Source organism: Xenopus tropicalis, chromosome 5 (genome assembly GCF_000004195.4).
Source record: "Xenopus tropicalis strain Nigerian chromosome 5, UCB_Xtro_10.0, whole genome shotgun sequence".
Lineage (NCBI taxonomy): Eukaryota > Metazoa > Chordata > Amphibia > Anura > Pipidae > Xenopus > Xenopus tropicalis.
In genome coordinates this window covers 12,935,026-12,950,045 of record NC_030681.2, presented here as the reverse complement: position 1 = coordinate 12,950,045, position 15,020 = coordinate 12,935,026, and the positions used below count along the sequence as shown (strand labels likewise).

General features: G+C 39.1%; 1 protein-coding gene across 1 annotated transcript in view; it reads right to left on the bottom strand.

Annotated features, from left to right (window-relative positions):
- The window catches only part of ush2a (usherin), a 510,724-nt gene that overhangs the window by 233,103 nt on the left and 262,601 nt on the right, over nt 1-15,020 (bottom strand). The window contains exons 33-35 of the mRNA XM_031902040.1: nt 12,093-12,264; nt 7,609-7,756; nt 5,115-5,266 (exon numbers count right to left, since the gene is read on the bottom strand). Of these exons, the coding sequence (XP_031757900.1) occupies nt 5,115-5,266; nt 7,609-7,756; nt 12,093-12,264 (472 nt within the window). The remainder of the gene's footprint in view (nt 1-5,114; nt 5,267-7,608; nt 7,757-12,092; nt 12,265-15,020) is intronic.

The following is a 15,020-nucleotide window of genomic DNA, read 5'->3' as shown; positions in this document are numbered from 1 at the left end:
AGTCCAAAGGGCAAAAAAAATAAGCATAAAACATTGTTGCTATACAACATTCTCATGTTCTTATGTCCTGTAGATGGGCAATATAGGGAGTACCAGTAGGCACAATTCATAGGAGTGGTCTCTTCTTTCCAACTGTCTTTGCAGCAGAAATTTAGCCCTCTTGTCAATGAGAAATAGACCTATAAATCTGCTCTTCCTAAAAAAAACCTTCATAGCTGCCCACAATATAAGACATTTACACCTACAATAGCACACATCACAGATTGGTTCCTTTCCTGAGAGCACAGCGTTTCTCCTAGCTAGCCCCGATGCACTTAATGTATAACCATGGCTGTCTAGAAAATACCTATGTCTCCAGGGCCCGAGGGAAATACATGAAGGGTAGAATGTCCATTTGCACCAGATTAACCTAAGCCACAAGCTAAACCTGGAAGGAGCATCCTTCTCCAAGGAAGAGCAGTTTTTGCAGTGATTTAAATGTGTGGTTGGGAATCAGGTATTCTGTGAAGGGTAAGTAAGATTGGTTTCACTTCCAGCTATCTAATCGGAAGATCTGTCCTGGGTGGTCAATGTGGTCTGGCAGTCAGTGCTCCTTCCACCTGTTGCCAAGAAGATATTCTTTATAGTGATCTTCCTAGCCAATACTGACTTGTGTGCCTGCAGCTCTTCTGGGAGACCTACCAACTCACATTAATCAGATATCAATATATTCCAGGTTGGGTAAACAGAAAGCAATTTGGCTGTAACGTGCATACTGCTGGTTGGATGCTTCTACATTTCTTCTTCATTTGGATGTTACTACATTTACTTATCATCTCTTTCTCACCTGTTGTGATGCTATGTATCAGGTTGGTTCCATACCTCAACCTCCAACCAATGGCTCGTGAGCAACATGTTGCTCCCCACCCCTTGGATGTTGCTCCCAGTGGTCTCAAAGTAGGTGCCATTTTTACATCTCTGGCTTGGAGACAAGTTTTGGAAGCCCAGAGACACAGTTTTACCCCAAGCAGAACCTCCTGAAGGCCAGTAGGTCACATGGGGCAACAAAATAGCCAATCACAGCCCTTATTTTGCATCCTTAAGGAGCTTTTTCCAAAAACGGTTGGGGATCCCTGCAGTATAGCCTTACGACTGATCCATAACCCCAGCTTGAGACTGCATGTATGTATAAATAAAAGGTTTGTGGGAATTTTGAAGGCTTTTTGTGCAGACTTTTATTTAATTTACATTTATATATATTGTAAGGCTTAAATTTTTTTTAAACATCCAAAGTTAAAAATGAAGACGTTTATCTGGCTCGAGGCCAGGCAAGCTTTTAAGAGTAAATATTCATCAAAGTAGCTCAAGCTGTAAAATGTTTCATGGCAATAAAGCATGCATTTCTTTTCTACCAATAGATGATGTGAGCAAAGTGCTTTTAGCTGACACAATTAGGAATCTCATTTCAGAGAGAAGGTTTGGGATTGTGCTTGGGGTTTTTTTTTTTTTTTGCCACAAAGGGACACAATTATCCAAAAAGAAAAAAAAAAAAAATATATATATATATATATATATATATATATATATATATAATACAGGTATGGGATCCCTTATCCGGAAACCCTTATCCAGAAAGCTCCAAATTACAGAAAACCCTTCTCACATAGACATTTTAATCAAATAATATAGAATTTTAAAACTGATTTCCTTTTTCTCTGTAATAATAAAACAGTACATGTACTTGATCCCAACTAAGATATAATTACCCCTTATTGGAGCAGAACAGTCCTATTGGGTTTATTTAATGGTTAAATGATTCCCTTTTCTCTGTAATAATAAAACAGTACCTGTACTTGATCCCAACTAAGATATAATTACCCCTTATTGGGGCAGAACAGCCCTATTGGGTTTATTTAATGGTTAAATAATTCCCTTTTCTCTGTAATAATAAAACAGTACCTGTACTTGATCCCAACTAAGATATAATTACCCCTTATTGGGGGCAGAACAGTCCTATTGGGTTTATTTAATGGTTAAATGATTCCCTTTTCTCTGTAATAATAAAACAGTACCTGTACTTGATCCCAACTAAGATATAATTACCCCTTATTGGGGCAGAACAGTCCTATTGGGTTTATTTAATGGTTAAATGATTCCCTTTTCTCTGTAATAATAAAACAGTACCTGTACTTGATCCCAACTAAGATATAATTACCCCTTATTGGGGCAGAACAGCCCTATTGGGTTTATTTAATGGTTAAATGATTCCCTTTTCTCTGTAATAATAAAACAGTACCTGTACTTGATCCCAACTAAGATATAATTACCCCTTATTGGGGGCAGAACAGCCCTATTGGGTTTATTTAATGGTTAAATGATTCCCTTTTCTCTGTAATAATAAAACAGTACCTGTACTTGATCCCAACTAAGATATAATTACTAGAGATGTAGCGAACTGTTCGCCGGAGAACTAATTCGCACGAAAATCGGGTGTTCGCAAGTTCGCAAGTTCGCGAACTTTTAGCGAAGTTCGCAATTTTGGGTTCGCCTTAGCTGGAGCCAAATTTTGACCTCTCACCCAAGAGCTAGCAGATACATGGCAGCCAATCAGGCAGCTCTCCCTCCTGGACCACCCCTGGACCACTCCCTTCCATATATAAACCGAAGCCCAGCAGCCATTTTACATTCTGCCTGTGTGTGCTTGATGAGTTAGCATAGGGAGAGAGCTGTGCAAGGGTTTGAGGGACAGTTTAGGTAGCTTTGCTGACTAGTGATCTACTTTCTACTGCTCTGTATGTAGCTGCTGGGGGCAGCTGTCCTGCTGATCTCATCTGCTGTAACCCAATAGTCCTTGTAAGGACTGCTTTTATTTTCTGATTACTGTTACTCTTCTTTTCATTGTGTACTGCAGCTCCGTCTGTGTGTGTTGGAGACAGGTGTGCTGCTCATAGTAGTGCACTAAGCACCAACCGCACATTCACATCATTTTTTTTATTTGTGTTTTTTTACTTTGCTACTGTAATTTATAGAGCCGAGTGCTATTAGTCTAGCTGTGTTGGGGACTGGTGTGCTGCTCCTAGTAGTTCACCCCCAGCACCAACCAGAGATCACTTTTGTTTTATTATTATTAATTTTTTTTTTTTTTAATTTAACTTACTGTTCTTTAATGTGTCCAGTGCTGTTTGCTGTTATTCATAGTAGTGCACCAAACACGTTACACATAGTAGTGACATTGCATTGCAATAAAATCACCTGAGCGACGTTTTTCCACCATCAATAATATATTCCGTATCCACTACTGCTGCGTTTTGTCTTTGCGTGTGAACCGGCTGTAACCTTTACACGACTTGATTGGCATGTAGACGCCGGACATTTTAAAGCAGTTTATTACACAAGTTTAGAAATGTAGTGTGATTTCTGCCCTTTACAGCACAAAACGCAACGCTGTGTCAACAACGTATTTTTCAGAGAAATTTTTGCCATTGATCCCCCTCCTGCATGCCCCTGTCCAGGTCGTGGCACCCTTTAAACAACTTTAAAATTAGTTTTCTGGCCAGAAATGGCTTTTCTAGCTTTTAAAGTTCGCCTTCCCATTGAAGTCTATGGGGTTCGCAAAGTTCGCAAAAGTTCGCACTTTTTGGCAGAAGTTCGCGAACGGGTTCGCAAACTTTTTTTGTGAGGTTCACTACATCTCTAATAATTACCCCTTATTGGGGGCAGAACAGCCCTATTGGGTTTATTTAATGGTTAAATGATTCCCTTTTCTCTGTAATAATAAAACAGTACCTGTACTTGATCCCAACTAAGATATAATTACCCCTTATTGGGGGCAGAACAGTCCTATTGGGTTTATTTAATGGTTAAATGATTCCCTTTTCTCTGTAATAATAAAACAGTACCTGTACTTGATCCCAACTAAGATATAGTTACCCCTTATTGGGGGCAGAACAGCCCTATTGGGTTTATTTAATGGTTAAATGATTCCCTTTTCTCTGTAATAATAAAACAGTACCTGTACTTGATCCCAACTAAGATATAATTACCCCTTATTGGGGGCAGAACAGCCCTATTGGGTTTATTTAATGGTTAAATGATTCCCTTTTCTCTGTAATAATAAAACAGTACCTGTACTTGATCCCAACTAAGATATAATTACCCCTTATTGGGGGCAGAACAACCCTATTGGGTTTATTTAATGGTTAAATGATTCCCTTTTCTCTGTAATAATAAAACAGTACCTGTACTTGATCCCAACTAAGATATAATTACCCCTTATTGGGGGCAAAACAGTCCTTTTGGGTTTATTTAGTATTTTATTGATTTTTTTAGTAGACTTAAGGTATGGAGATCCAAATTACAGAAAGATTCCTTATCCGGAATACTCTTGGTCCCGAGCATTCTGGATAACGTGTCCTATACCTATATATATATATATATATATATATTATATAAATACATGTTTTTAAGTTGAGTAATAAAAAAGTTGACCAAAATTGGAAATATTTACAAAAACTCAATTTGAAATATAGAATGAAACTTGAAAATACAACTCCCATGGACTCGCCACGTTTTAGATTTTTTTGTGCTTAATAAATCCACAAAATCCACATTTTTTGAAGCTCTAATTTGAATTCATCATTTTGTTCCAAAACAACTCAAAGTTGGAAAAACACAAAAGCGACTGTTGATCAAAAATTTTATTACTATTTGAGTGAATAATTCGGCAGGCATGGATTTGTGCTGAATTTCCGCCTTGGCCTTGGCGGAGTTCTATAATAATAATATTATTTATACAGGTTATGTAACTCCAAGGTGACTTCTAATATCCTCATATTTTACAACTTTATTTATTATAATATACAAGTTGTAGTGAGTCATGTGACAGAAATGACATCACTAAGCTCCGATTATAACTGATGACATCACAAAGCACCGTTTATAAGGATATAATTTACAGTTTGGTCCCACAGGGAAATGACTAAACTGTATATTATATACATATATTACATCCCCCCAATTGTGCCAATTGTGCCAAAGGAGTCCTATAAACACTTTTTAGTTAAATTCTACATTAATATGTTGCAAAATCATTATTGATTTTCTTTAGATTTGTTTATTTTATTAATGCCGCTTACCTTTTTGCTAAGGGTACAGCCTTTTGCAGTGCACACTCGTAGCTGAAAAGAATGCTTGCTCCAGGGAGAGAGACCATCAACGAAATAACTAAGATCTGAGGAATTCTGCGCCAGAATGCCATCCATATATAGTGCATAGCTTGTGATTATGCCTGAAACATATATAGGGTATGGATTAGTAGATGTAGAAAGTAAGATACAGTAGATAAAAAATAAATGAATGACCCCTTGGCATACACGGAACAGAGATATTATTTGTAGTGATGGGCGAAAAGTTTCGCCAGGCATGGATTCGCGGCGAATTTCCGCGTTTCGCCATTGGCGGATTGTTTCGCGAAACGGATGAAAAATTTCGCCGCGGAAAAATTCACCGCACGTTCAAAAATTGTCGCCGGCGTCAAAAAAGAATAGTCGCGGGCGACAAAATAATAGCCGCGGGCGACGAAACAAGAGCCGCGCGACGAAACGAGAGCCGCGCGACGAAACGAGAGCCGCGCGACGAAACGAGAGCCGCGCGACGAAACGAGAGCCGCGCGACGAAACGAGAGCCGCGGGCGACGAAAAAAGAGCTGCGCGCGACAAAACAATAGCCGCGGGCGACGAAACAAGAGCCGCGCAACGAAACAAGAGCCGCGGGCGACGAAACAAGAGCCGCGCGCAACGAAATAATAGCCGCGCGACAAAACAATAGCCGCGGGCGACGAAACAAGAGCCGCGCGCGACGAAATAATAGCCGCGCGACAAAACAATAGCCGCGGGAGACGAAACAATAGCCGCGCGACAAAATAATAGCCGCGGGCGACAATTTTTTTTGTCGCACGACATTTTCACCGTTTCGCGAATTTTTCGCCGTTTCGCGAATTTTTCGGCGAAGCGAAACGGAACAGATTCGCTCATCACTAATTATTTGTTCCAATCACATTTTTTCTTTGACTGGGAATCAAGTCGCTTTTCGAATCTAATTGAAGCCTCTCTATTGATTTTGAAAAATGAAGCATAAGTGCATATATTAAAGCAAATTATTTCAATTTTCCAATGATTAAACAATCACCAGTCTCCATGAACTGGCAATCTATATTCTGATTTCCTTTATGGCTTTAATATCAGCCTGATTATGTGGAAATATGTGCCTGTATGGTGGCTTACTGTATCAGTGGGGGCACACATCGTTGGGGAAATTTAGGGTACTCAAATCTCCCACATAGAAGGGACATGTGTGAATGCGAGTGTGCAAACTGCTATTTATTTATGGGAAATATGTAGCAAGACTATAATTCCAGCATAGTTAGGGGTCAGGCAGGGAATTATTTGTGCTCAATGTTTGAAATGCAGTTGTGCTCGAGTTTTGATGCAAATTGTTGGGGCTACAACGTTCATAGAGGGGATGTCGTTACTAAAACTTGAATGTGTCAAGTCTCACCTAGTGTCGGACTGGAACCCAGGGGCCCACAAAAAACCTTAGACCTAGGCCCGCTTTCCAAACTATTTTTCCTCCTTTCCTCACTCAACCTCTTTATTCTCCAAGTCTCTTTTATTTACATGCTAGCATCTATTCTTCCATCTATTTCTCCTCTTTCTTCCTATTCAGAAATAGGGAATAGCCATGAAACAGGCCAAATGGTCAGGAGCAGGAGTGCCCACTGACACCTGGGGCCACTGGGAGTTTTCCTGGTATCCTGGTGGGCCAGTCCAACACTGATTGCACCCATAACATGTCATACCTCCCTCACGTTCCTACCCTCAGCTTGCTATATGTTACTACACAACCAGCAAGAGGGGGACAGGATGAATAAGGGAGAAGTGATGAACTGGTTGGGAGAAGAGTAGGATGTACTGAGCCAGCCTGGTGAGGAGACACAGAAGGGCTAGAACTCAGAGTAGACAGGCAGAAGAGATATGTGCCAAGCACCCTGGGCACCATTGCACCCTAGGCACGTGCCTCTTCTGCCAACCCCTAGTTCCATCCCTGCCTGTGATTCTTTGAATGCAAGCCTGCTCTACCTATTGATGAAGCATACTGCTAGAACCCTGGAATTTTCATCACAATCAAGGTGGTGGAAGCTCAAGGGTTCCCCAGTGTCAATAGTGCACTTATGCTCAATTGAGTGGGGATGGGATAGACTCATTGTTACATTGGATGCAAGTTCCTTTATTTATAGGTACCAATTTGCTCAACAACATTCATCAGTTGGACTTATTGGAAGGATGATTATGTGGGGGAGAAGTAATAGAAGTGTAGACGGTAGTAGATGTGATATTGTGTCTAGAAGTCTCCCATGAGAAAAGAGAAATGGAGAGGGGGTTAGAGAGTTGTTTTTGAAGAATCTCTAATCGGTATGTGAGAGTGCTGCTTGGCACGTAATCATTCCACCAAAGTATTTTTTGTAGCGTTCCTACTAGCAAGATTAGCATTTTGCTATTTCTATAGTTTCTACTAACAATATTTACTTTTTTAGCCACAGGAATTCTATATGTATCCATCTGAGCCATTTACCATTTGGGTGCAGAGGTTTCAACCAAGAAATGTTCAAAGACTCAGGTGAATATGACTGGATTGTAGGAGTCTGGACACCTCCCGGCGAGCTCTCCTCTGTCATGGCCACACTAATGTTGCTTGTCGTGCATCCGCCTTGAGTACATGCCTTAAAAAATGGGTAAAAGATACAGTATATGGAAAAAAATTAAATGGTTATTGTCATTTAATTGATCAAAAGGAACAATGCTGTGTGAACTATTTCAGAAATATATTCTACAAGTCTGAAAATATTTTCTATCCACCATGGCAACCAACACTATAGGGGCTCTGCACAGGCAAGTAAATGCTATAACCTCCTAGTAACAAAGGAGCAGTTTGGCTTAAGCCTGGTGGGAGCCACAGAAGGGCCGGGACAACATTTTTTTACGCGCAACATTTTTGCCGTTTTAAGAATTTTCGAAAGATTCACAAATTTTTTGGCGAAGCGACAAGGGACAGATTTGCTCATCACTATTCAGGCTAACTGATTGAATGAAACACTGGGTAGAAGGTTGCAGAAAAGCCCATGCATATTTCAGCTCATCCAAATACCCCATAAACATGTCTTTTGACTAGTGATGGGCGAAAAGTTTCGCCAGGCATGGATTCGCTGCGAATTTCCGAGTTTCGCCACTGGCGGATTGTTTCGCGGAAAAATTCGGCGCACGTCCAAAAATTGTCGCCGGCAAAATAATAGCCGCGCGACGAAATTATAGTCGCGCGACAAAACAATAGCCGCGCGACGAAACAATAGCCGCGCGACAAAATAATAGCCGCGGGCGACGAAATTATAGTCGCGCGACAAAACAATAGCCGCGGGCGACGAAACAATAGCTGCACGACAAAATAATAGCCACGGGCACAGAAACAATAGCCGCGCGACAAAATAATAGCCACGGGCACAGAAACAATAGCCGTGCGACAAAATAATAGCTGCGGACGACAAAATAATAGCCGCGGGCGGCAAAACTAAAGCCGCGCGACAAAATAATAGCCGCGGGCGACGAAACAATAGCCGCGCGACAAAATAATAGCCATGGGCGACAAATTTTTTTTTGTCGCACAACATTTTCGCCGTTTCGCGAATTTTTCGCAGTTTCGCGGATCTTTTGAAAGATTTGAGAATTTTTCGGCGAACCGAAACGGAACAGATTCGCTCATCACTACTTTTGACCTATTTTGACATACAATCTGTACTGCAAGTTAAGCACTGCATTCTTTAATCTAAAATTGTGTGTTATGAAAACTTGTTCAGTAGTGATGAGTAAATTTTTTCGGCAGGCATGGATTCTCAGCGAATTTCCGCATTTTGCCATTGGCACAGTAGCGGCAAAAAAGGCACGGTCACGGCAAAATTGGGCACGGTCGACAAAAAAAATCACGCGACAAACGTGTTTGCCAAATTTTTCGCAGATTTGCTAATTTTCTGCCCGTTTCATGAGTTTTATGGCGAAGCAAAACGGGACAGATTCGCTCAACACTAGTGATGAGCGAATCTGTTCCGTTTCGCTTCGCCGAAAAATTCGTGAATCTTTCAAAAGATCCGTGAAACGGCGAAAAATTCGCGAAACGGCGAAAATGTTGTGCAAAAAAAAAAAAAATTGTCGCCCGCGGCTATTATTTTGTCGTGCGGCTATTGTTTCGTCGCCCACGACTATTATTTTGTTGCATGGCTATTGTTTCGTCACCCGCGGCTATTTTTTTGTCGTGCGGCTATTATTTCGTTGCCCGCAGCTATTATTTTGTCGCCCGCAGCTATTATTTCGTCGCCCGCGGCTATTATTTTGTCGCCCACGGCTATTATTTCGTCGCCCACGGCTATTCTTTTGACGCCCGCGACCATTCCTTTTTTGACGCCGGCGACAATTTTTGGACGTGCCGCGAATCCATGCCTGGCGAAACATTTCGCCCATCACTACTCAACACTATTGTTCAATTCTATATCCCCATAGACAATTCCTCTGAGCTGCATTTGTACCTGATTGTGCTGTTTGTTCCGTTGCTACAGAAAGAAAGGCCTGTGATCTTTAAACGACCTCCCTGCATCTAAATGAATGCAGTTTCATTGGAGACACAATATATTTTTAGACACAGGCATAAGGTACAACCCAAGATTGATTCATATTAATAAGCATTACCTTTGCAATCTAAAGATTAGGCTCGGCAACACGCAGATGATACGGGTGCGTTGTATTGAATCATTCTTTGCCTAATTTTTAATTGCTGAAAAACATTTTTTTTTTACAATTTAACGTTCAAGGGATAACTGGGAATATAATGAGAGGGCTCAATGCATATGAAGCAGACTAAATGTATGCATGCTATCCGCATCAATGTAAATTTATTCATAATCAACGACTGAATATCTCTTATGGGCCTCATCAAAACAAATATCCATATATAGATTTTCAAGAAAAGTTAAAAAAAAAAAAAAAAAAAGTCTGGACACAAACTTCTATATTTTGATTTTCTGTGTGTTTGTCTCATACTATATAAAGTTGTTATTTATTTAAAAATAATAATAAAAAAATTATCTTTTTGTCTGTCTATCTATCAATCTATCACCTATCTATCTATCTATCTATCATCTATCTATCTATCTATCTATCATCTATCTATCTATCTATCTATCTATCATCTATCTATCTATCTATCTATCATCTATCTATCATCTATCTATCTATCTATCTATCATCTATCTATCTATCTATCATCTATCTATCTATCTATCTATCTATGATCTATCTATCTATCTATCATCTATCATCTATCATCTATCTATCTATCTATCACCTATCTATCTATCTATCTATCACCTATCTATCTATCTATCTATCTATCTATCTATCTTCTATCTATCTATCTATCTATCTGTCTATCTGTCATCTATCTATCTATCTATCTATCTATCTATCTGTCATCTATCTATCTATCTATCTATCATCTATCTATCTATCTATCATCTATCTATCATCTCTGTCTCTCTCTCTCTCTGTATATATAGCTGTTATGATGTCACTTGTGTCACATGACTCACAATAAATATAAGAAATAATGTACACCCCATTATTATTTAGCATAGAAGGAAATGCTCATCTGTCTATATCTATCAATACACCCATCATTTTGTTTCTTGTAATAAAGGTGCTAATTCATAATGAGCAAATCAGTCCCGTTTCGCTTCGACAAAAAACTTGAGAATCATTGAAAGAATTCTTTTTGTGACGCGGGTGGCAATTTTTGGAAACACGGCAAATTTTACCGCAGTGAATTTTGACGCCCGTTTCGCAAAAAAATCTGCCAATGGCGAAACGTGGAAATTTACCGTAAATTTTTTCGACTATCACTAGTGCTAATAATGTTATTAATGTTATCATTAGTGATTAGTGAAATAATTAGCCAGGCATGGATTCAAGGCAAATTTCACCATTGGCGGATTTATCTGCAAAATGGGCAAAAAATGTTGGCACGGAAAAATATTGCAGTGCGCCCGTGTCAAAAAAAAATGACGCTCATCATTTTTGCCGTTTTGTGAATTTTTCGCCATTTTGTGAATCTTTTCAAAGATTCGTAAATTTTTCGGCGAAGTGAAACTAGACAGATTCGCACAATATTATTAATTCCACTTCTACTACTACTAATAATAGTTTTTCTAAAGTTTCAAGATATTTCAATGTGCTGTGCAATGCACTTTGGGAAAATAAACTTAAATGACAAAAAGTGGAACAAAAAAAATTTTACATTTACAATTTTAGAGAAGGCAAACAAAAAAATATATATATTTTCTAAAACATTAATATACTCATTTTATATTAATTAGTAATGATGGGTGAAAGAATTCATCAGGCATGGATTCGCTGCGAATTTCCGCATTTCGCCATTGGAGGATTAATTTTTGAAACAGGTGAAAAAATTTCTGCGTAACAAACAATTATCACCCACGTCAAAAAACATTGTCACCCATGGCAATTTTTTTTCGATGCGTGCCATTTTCACCGTCTCGTAGATTTTACGCTGTTTCGCAAATCTTTTGAAAGATTGGCAAATTTTTGGGCGCAACAAAACGGGACAGATTCGCTCATCACTATAAATTAGTTCAATGTAAATATTTGTTTCACAAAGTAAGTTGTAATTTGAAATGATTTATAGACAAATGGAAAAACAGCACATACTACAGATATGGGATCCGGAGATCCTTTATCCGTAAAGCTCTGAGCTCCAAGACAGGCATCTCCTATAAACTCCATGTTAAAAAAAATTATTTCAAGAATGAAAATATTTATAAAAATAAAACCCATATTTGTGGCAAAAAAAAAAAATCCAGTTGGGTTTTTTAATATTTACGTGTTTTTTCGTAGACAAGGTACGGTGATTAATTAAAACCCTTTACCCAGAATACCCCCGGCCCCCAGATAACAGGATCCAATACCTGTAGGCCGAATGCAAATAAATTTAACACTTACGCTTAACTTGATGAAATACTTTGTTCCTGGTATCAGATTTTGAATGGTATAATCTAAAAAAAGCTCAGAGCTATTGTAGATGACTTGCCAACAACTTCTGTTCTTCGGGTTACTAGTGATATGTAGAATGTACCGTTCCAGGAGGCCATTGCTTCTCCTGGGTTCCCTCCATCTGAAAATTGAATAAAAATAAAGCTTGATAAATTGGTTAAATGGTACATCTATTAGTATGTCTACAGTAGATACATTTATATGAAATCAATGTGGTTTGTAAGGTAAATAGTGCCCTTAAATGGTATGATCCTGTAATATTACATGATCATTGGTTACGATAAATATACTCAGGGGTGGTTCTAGGCCCCTCCCTCCCTGTGCTTGACTTCAGGATCTTCCATGTGGGTCGAGGGTGGGACTACATTGTTAGTACAGAGAGCGCCATTGGGATCTCTGCTCTAGAATAGCCAAAGTTCCTGTTTAAAAATTTAAATTCCGGTAGGCTGAGGACAGTCGAGTACTCAAACTAATCAGTCAGATCAGCAGGGGAACAGGGGGCGGGACTTTGGGAACTGTTCCAATCATGAAAAGGATGCATATTTTATAATTGATATATATTGCTTGAAATTATCGGGCACATTTACTAAAATTTGTTTTTTTTCTGAACGTTGAATAAACTCGACATGGAATAAAGTCGAATTAAACTCGACCACTGCTGTATTTATAAAATGTCACAATAATGCTTAAATCGTTCGTACGTAAATTTCGAGTTCACATTTGAAAATCAAAGTATTCTTAAAACTCGAAAAATTCGAGTTTAAACAGACATTCGTTTCCATGAATTCTCTTTATTTTTCCCAAACACTTTGGGAGCATTGGCGTTCATTCTTGGAAAACAATAATGTGTTTACGTTTCACTTGAAGGGGGTTAACTTCCCCCTGAAGCTGGGTGAAACTGAAAACAATGTGGGGGTTAACTTCCCCTTGAAGCTGGGTGAAACTGAAAACAATGAGGGGATTAAGTTCCCTTGAAGCTGGGTGAAACTGAAAACAATGAGGGGATTAAGTTCCCCTTGAAGCTGGGTGAAACTGAAAACAATGAGGGGATTAAGTTCCCCTTGAAGCTGGGTGAAACTGAAAACAATGAGGGGATTAAGTTCCCCTTGAAGCTGGGTGAAACTGAAAACAATGAGGGGATTAAGTTCCCCTTGAAGCTGGGTGAAACTGAAAACAACGAAGGGATTAAGTTCCCCTTGAAGCTGGGTGAAACTGAAAACAATGAGGGGATTAAGTTCCCCTTGAAGCTGGGTGAAACTGAAAACAATGAGGGGATTAAGTTCCCCTTGAAGCTGGGTGAAACTGAAAACAATGAGGGGATTAAGTTCCCCTTGAAGCTGGGTGAAACTGAAAACAATGAGGGGATTAAGTTCCCCTTGAAGCTGGGTGAAACTGAAAACAATGAGGGGATTAAGTTCCCCTTGAAGCTGGGTGAAACTGAAAACAATGAGGGGATTAAGTTCCCCTTGAAGCTGGGTGAAACTGAAAACAATGAGGGGATTAACTTCCCCTTGAAGCTGGGTGAAACTGAAAACAACGAGGGGATTAAGTTCCCCTTGAAGCTGGGTGAAACTGAAAACAACGAAGGGATTAAGTTCCCCTTGAAGCTGGGTGAAACTGAAAACAACGAAGGGATTAAGTTCCCCTTGAAGCTGGGTGAAACTGAAAACAATGAGGGGATGAATTTCCCCTTGAAGCTCGATAAAACTGATAATAATAAGGGGATTAACTTCTCATTGAAAGGACAGGCTGTCGCTGACTATTCTATTCCTCTACTATTCTAAGCCTCCGTAGGACTTTTTTTTACCAAAAAAGTTAACTAAACATTAATAATTAGAATTACGGCTATTTTATAAAAACTCAAATTTTTCGGAGAGCAATTATGAAAAAAAAATTGAATTCTGGTGAAAACCCATTCAAAATTCTCGAAATTGTCGAGAAGTAAGAAAAAAATCCAACTTTATCTCAAAATTGCTTAGTAAACGTGCCCCTAAGTTTTCTTTTCAAAAAGCTCAAGTTGTGTTTGGGTGGAGTTCCCCTTGGATTTGGCAAGTTGAATAATTTCAAATTTTTGATGCAAACTGTATTCATTTGAATGTAAGCATTTTGCTACAAGTAATGAAGGTTTGAGCAGCCAATCATGTAGTAATATTACCTAATGAGTAACAGAAATCAGCAGTGGGGTTTGAGAGCAACTCCTTCCCTGTGCCATTTGCAATATAAAGGAGCCCCCCAGCGCACAAATATTGAAGTCATAATCAATATGAAATCAAAGGCAGCTCCTTCATCTACATTTTAATCAAGGGAAAGTTTGGTTTCTCCTGATTTAATGACCTGAACCTCCCATTCCTGTCAAACAGGTTTGAATTTGATCTGAGAGTAAAGGGGCAAAGGGATTCGGCCTGAAGCTATTCCCATGGGGGCTGCCCGATACATAATGAATGGGAAAAGATAATATTGTTTTAGAGAGGCAGAAAACACTGAAGGCAAGAATGACCCCAATGTTGAAAGGGAAAATCATATCTAAGACCATTTGCAACTCGTCTACTTTTTTTTATATGAAGCAGCTTTTAATTATTTACTTATTGTTATTTGATGTGTGTCTTAGAATTCTAACAGTCTTAACTAAATACCTGAAAGGACATGTAAACCTTAGATTTTCCTATCATGTACAAAGGTTGGTGACCCATAACTAGTGATGAGCGAATGAGAAAAATATTTGTCACGCATCAAAAAAAGTTAGGCACGGTCACGTCAAAATGGGCGCAGTCACGTCAAAAATAGGCGTGGTCACGTAAAAAATAGGCACTGTTGTGGCAAAAAAAGGCGTAACCAAAAATTTGTGCAACAAACACGTTGCATGCTTTTTTCACCATT